The following is a 6,222-nucleotide window of genomic DNA, read 5'->3' as shown; positions in this document are numbered from 1 at the left end:
AGATGGGTAGCTTAAGGTCTGGATTAAAAATGGAATTTGTGTCACCGAATCAGTTTTTATAGGCTAGATATAAGTATCACTATCAAGAAGAATGACATCTTTAGTATGTCTGACATTTAAGACAGGAATTATAATGATTTGCTCCCAAAAAGAAATACTGAATTATATGGATGGGGAAAATGGAGTAAAACCATTGTCAAGTTCAGGAGTCTTTTAAACACATCAGCATGACAAGTAATATGGTCTCAGGAGAATGAAAGAGAAGTGTAGAATCACAGAATATAAGAGAAGCTGTCTGTGAGCAGGAGGTGAGTCTGCAGTGGCCAAAAGTACATCCACTGATTTTTTTATGTCAGGAGTGTGGTGCTAAGCTGTAGCAGGAGAACAGACTGTCTGCAGGAATTTACAATGAGGGTGTTTGGGAAGATTTACCTTCTTCTGCACAGGCAAGCTGAATGTCTGCTGCTAGTGAGATATGTAAACTAAAACATAGTCTGAAATTTCTGTTTTATTCTATGTTTTATTTATTTCTGAGGCTGAGACGGTTCCTAAAACTTAAAAGGTGCTATTGAGACCAAAAAGAAGATAATCTCAAAGAACGTAAAGCTGCAGGATTTTTATTTCTAGCTTTTTAAAAATGAGAATCTTTTACTGTTCATACTGTTCATTATGCTTGGAGCAGTAGTAGATTGAACAATAGATCGATTTTCTCCTCCCTTCAGCACCAGCAAATATAAATTCCATGTGCAAAGCTCACACTCTATTTGCTACTGTAGCAAAAGGAACTGCTTATAATGTGTCAATTTACTTACACAGATGGAAGATGACAGAGGCTGTAATTTTTTATTGGACATCGCAGATGTTTAGTTTTACATATTTTTGTAAAGAAAGGTATGTTTTATTTTTAATTCATAATTTATTTTAAATTTGTTTCTCTTTTAAAAATGCTTAACTTGCCTATTCATATACTGATTTGCAAAAGTATGTTCATGTTTAGGAGGTTAACATAAATATTTCTCTATGGACATCAATATCGCAACCATAAGACTCCAGTTTCTGTTGACTTGTTAGCACTCCTGTTTTATAGGGTGAAGATTAATCCCATTTGAAGAGAAAATGCTATGCTAAAGCACTTTTATCCTAAAAAATAACAAAGTAAGATACTATTCTATTGAATTGTGCTGTACATACAATGAAAAGGTGTTTAGCTACAAGTGTTTTGCTTGTCCCCACACATAAGAAAAATTGTGATTCAATTGTAGATGTATAGAATAACATAAATCTTGAAAAGGAATTTAAAATTTTGACCACAATGCAGTATCCTGTTAATGGAGAAACAAACATATGAAAGAAAGGTGAGATGTACAATTATACACATATGTTACCAGTTTATATGTATTCAGATGACAGCCATTTAGGCAGATGCTGGTAAAGAACTTTTGTGTAAATAATTTATTTTTCAAAGACTTGTGACCAAAAATAGTAATGCTTGACACTTAGGCACTCTATTCACTATTTCAAATGCAGGTATCATTGATCAGAGGAAGTGAACCAATTACAGCAATTCTATTTATTTATTGTTGACATCCATAAACAAAAAGCAAATGTCTGCACAAAATGATATGCTTAAACATGTCTTTTTAATTAATATTGACATTTCCATGAGATTATTTATTCCCTCTTGAGCTCCTTTATATAACCAATTTTCTCTGTGAAACAGTAATTGGACTGCCATAATTACAGCTGTGACATGGGGCTTGGAACATCCAAAAATGAGGACAGGCAAATATTCCTGTACCTGGATAAGTGACCTAAATATAAATGTACTGCTCTCACATTTTTAGTGGATGATGTTCAAGTGGATCACATAATGCTCTTTAAATCCTGCTACAAGTCGGGCACTCTAGTTTCCACTGATCTGATGCAGACTGAGGGTGTTCAATATCTTGTAGTGATGTGCTTCTCAGGATGTTAATTGATAATAATAATAATAATAATAATAATAATAATAATAATGATAAAGAAGGCACAGGCAGATGATGCAGTTCTCCATCTCACAGGTGAAAGAAAAGAATACCTAATTATCAATGAGTAGTTGGTCATGTTCCCATGGTTACAATGTGAGATATGATAGTTTCCTGAGTGTTGTGTTCTTCATAATATGTTAAGGAAGGAATGCAACTTTTACAATCTTTGATACTTGTTTCTCTCATACATTTTAGTGTTAATATGGCAGAATAACCATGGGAGACTGGAATTTCCTTGGAGGCATTTTAGAGGAGGTCCACATCCATTCCACTATTATTGGAAAGATTTGGCTCACGATCCTCTTCATATTTCGAATGCTTGTCCTTGGAGTGGCAACTGAGGATGTTTGGAATGATGAACAATCAGAATTTATATGCAATACTGAGCAGCCTGGTTGCAGAAATGTGTGCTATGATGAGGCCTTTCCCATCTCTCTCATAAGATACTGGGTCTTGCAAGTTATTTTTGTGTCTTCCCCTTCCTTGGTGTATATGGGTCATGCCTTATACAGACTAAGAGCCTTGGAAAAAGAAAGGCAAAAAAAGAAAGCTCAGGTAAGGGTGGAACTTGAAAGCACTGAATTAGAAATGACTGAAAATCGTAAAAGACTGGAGAGAGAGCTCCGGCAGCTGGATCAAAGGAAGCTGAACAAAGCACCCCTGAGAGGCTCTTTGCTCTGCACTTACGTGATACATATTTTCACAAGATCTGCAGTGGAAGTTGGCTTTATGATTGGGCAGTATCTTCTTTATGGTTTTCACTTAGATCCCCTTTATAAATGTCAGAGAGACCCATGTCCCAACACAGTTGACTGCTTTGTATCTAGACCAACAGAAAAGACAGTGTTTATATTATTTATGCAATCAATAGCAACTGTGTCATTGCTTTTAAATATTCTAGAAATTATCCACTTAGGATTCCGAAAAATTAAAATGGGACTCTGTGAGCAGAATAGAACCAAAAATGACTCTGAGAATTTCTACATAAACAAATCTAAGAAATACTCTGTGATACCACACTCTTCTTTGGGAATATCCAGCACCCCTCAGAAAACACTTCCTTGTGCCCTTAGCAGTTATACGTTTTTGATGGAAAAGCAAACTGACACCATGCTCTACCCAGTTTTAAATTCTCCTTCTATGTTTCAGTCTGTGCCAAATAACCGTACAGAAAGCAGCAGCAATTACACCCATTGCAACCAGGAAAAGAAATCTCCAAAGAAGAGGCCAGCTACAAATGCTTTGGACAATCAGACTCAAAATGCTAGCACAAACAATAACGAAGGCTTTCTTGGTGAGCTTTGGACTGAGACACATGATTCACAAGAAGAGGCTGAAAAGAAACATTTTCTTGTTGATACTCAGAATGCAGATACTGCTGCAAATATGTACTTGAGAAGCTTTGCTGAGATGCCATCTCAAACTTCATTGCAACCTGGTACAACTTTTCCTAGTACCAGTTCTAGACGACAGGCAGTGGTTGAGGGCACAGGAGCACCAACAAATTCTCTTCCAAAGAACGGTGACAGAAGACAAAACAGTTTCAGTGCAAACAAAGCCCAAATTCCTTACAATGCTGATGGAAAAAATTCCAGCCGGCCAGACACTTCTGATTCTATGGGGGTGGTGAGCTCAGAATCTACACAAAGCAGAAACTGGAATAGTCCTAAGCTTTTCTCTCTGTCTAGGCAACAGTCACTGTCAAGTAATGCCAGCAGTAGGCGTGCCCCCACTGATCTTCAAATATAACATGAGTTAACTCATTAGCTGCACTGAACAATGCTGGGATAATTCCTGAACACAGACATAACCCAGACCTGCGTGTAAGTGCAGCTAAATAATTCAACTTTAACCAGCTCTTTACTTAGGTAGAAAAGTTCTGTAACCCTTTGAATAGTAGCTAAGTAATTTTAAACAGTCTCTTTACTTCCTTTGTAATGAAAATGTGGCATAGACCTCAGTGTATAAACCTCTACGCTCCAGCTAAAAAAGAAAAAAATACATCCTCCTAATCCACATATTAGGAAAAAGTCAGGCATAAATCACAGCTGATACTATTTAAACTGAATAAAAGTAGAAGACAAAATTTACAGTCGAATGATATTTTTTACAAAGACCAGTAAATCAAATTAGGCTAAAGATGCTCTCAGAAGAACGTATTGGTAAACATGTCTCTGCCTAATCAGTCTGAGAATTCAAACAGACATTTGGTAACTGACCAAAAGCAGAATGTCAAACTTATTCCATTGTTCAAACTGTTCTAAGTACAAAGAGAAAAAGCATTTACAAAACAGATAATTAATTCTTTGGCTCCATGGTACACTTTTTTTTCAGTGTTAACACCACTGACTTCCTCAGCAGAAAAATCAACGTGAATTTCTTATAGTATGCTATCAGATTTCAATACACCACTATTTTTTTAAAACATCATTAATTACAGACATGGTGTAAGCTTTACTTTTGACATTTTTCATAACACTAATAAGATAGCAAAATCAGAAACCAAGTTACTGAAATTTACCAATCAGACATTTTGAAATTCACAAACCAGAAGGCTTACTGTGGAAAACAGAAAAAAAAAATCAAAGCCAAGGACAGAGAAGCAAAAAAAGCAAATATGGTAGTACCTTCCTGATTTCAGTTACAATGTCAAAAGACATAAAAAAGGTTTATCAAACAGTAAAACTACTCCTTTTCTGTTTGTCTGTCCCCCAAATTTTGATAAACTTTTAAATCAAATAAAGTTTCTACCTGTTTAGGAGGAGCATTTGTATTTATGCTTTTTATGGGGATAACAAAACATTGGGACATTCATCCACTTGCTGTTCAGGTCCATATGGTGTAAAGAAAGTTCCATGAGATATCTTGAAATAATAAAGGAGGCAAAGATGAACAAAATACTATGGTACATTTGTAATAAGCTTTCCATATACAGAATACATTTATTTGAGTTGCACAGCACTGAAACACTGTAAATACTTGCTGAGGTGGTCACAACTGGAATGAATTAGTATTTTTGTGTGTATTTTTTACTGGCAGATTTGACATACTGTTCATGTACTGGCAAAAATAATTTGCGAGATACAGGACAATGATGTTACAGCACAATTAAATTCTTAAAGTGCACTGTCATGTTTACCAGACAGCCATGATTCACTGAAAACTGTACAATACTGGCAAAAAAGGAGCCAGAAAACCTAAAAGGCTCTTTTGCTTGCAGCAGCCACATTAATTTGGTCCTGTCCACATAATACACACTAGAACTATTAAAACTATTCGCTGTAGATTTCTCTCCAGCCAGTATCCTTTTCACTTCTATCTGTATACATAAATACAGCCCTACATAATTGTGTTTACACTGTAAAATTTAAGGTTGTGTAATACACTGGAATGTACATTACTGTATAGTGTGAATTAGGCAAGTTAATGCTGCTGCTGTGACTTTGATTCTTGCATTTCTTGATGCGTAAAATTCTGTGGGCAATAACTGCTAATGCTTGTTTTGCATTTAATCTCTCCATAATAAAAAGCCTCGTATTTAATGCACTCTGTTCCCACTGTCTAAATAATAGAAAGTTAGCATTTAGATGTTCATGTATGGGATATGACATTTTTATTTTTGTTGTTCAAGACAAGTTAAAAAAGAATTTTTCTGCTGCTGTGAGAGGAATTTTATTAACTTTTTAAATGTCTGGACATGAGTTAAACATTCTTTTTAATCACAGCACCTTGCCAAATGAAGAGTAACTACTGAAAAATAAAAATATTGTGGAGGAGCATGGAGAAAAAGCTTGAAAACTCCGTAACATCATATGTGCAAGATCATTTGGTTGGTCTTTTTTTTTTTAATTTTTTTTTATTTCTACAATAAATAGATTTTATCTGTCAGCGTTTCAGAAAAATAAACAGGTATAACTGATTTTTTTTTTTTAACAGGCTAAGGCAAAAGACTTTCCCGTCGATGCGAAGATTTCACCACGTATCACTCTTCAGAGCCTTTTGGGTAGGCACCTCTGCAGCTGCTGCTCGGTGCAACTTTCTCCTGTGATTTCAGTCAGCTGCAGACACTGAAATTTATTAATCAGACACTTTGAATTTCACAGAGTGCTTACTATGGAAAACAGAAATCCAGCGACCCGCAGGACAGCTCGGAGACGCTCGGGCCCGGCTCACGGCAGGACCATTGCCGCTGCCA

At 35.9% G+C, this 6,222-nt stretch overlaps 1 protein-coding gene across 2 annotated transcripts in view; it reads left to right on the top strand.

Moving 5' to 3' along the window:
• Positions 1 to 5,543, top strand: part of GJA9 (gap junction protein alpha 9) — a 16,988-nt gene extending 11,445 nt beyond the window's left edge. For both annotated transcript variants that reach the window (XM_031063354.1, XM_031063353.1), the window contains 2 exons: positions 817 to 891; positions 2,223 to 5,543. In XM_031063354.1, coding sequence (XP_030919214.1) covers positions 2,244 to 3,776 — 1,533 coding nt within the window. In that variant the 5' untranslated portion in view covers positions 817 to 891; positions 2,223 to 2,243 and the 3' untranslated portion in view covers positions 3,777 to 5,543. The remainder of the gene's footprint in view (positions 1 to 816; positions 892 to 2,222) is intronic.
• The last annotated feature ends 679 nt before the right edge of the window (positions 5,544 to 6,222 follow it).

The sequence above is a fragment of the Geospiza fortis genome, unplaced genomic scaffold, assembly GCF_000277835.1.
Source record: "Geospiza fortis unplaced genomic scaffold, GeoFor_1.0 scaffold115, whole genome shotgun sequence".
Lineage (NCBI taxonomy): Eukaryota > Metazoa > Chordata > Aves > Passeriformes > Thraupidae > Geospiza > Geospiza fortis.
The sequence above is the reverse complement of the archived record's forward strand: the minus strand, read 5'-3'. Positions and strand labels throughout refer to the sequence as shown.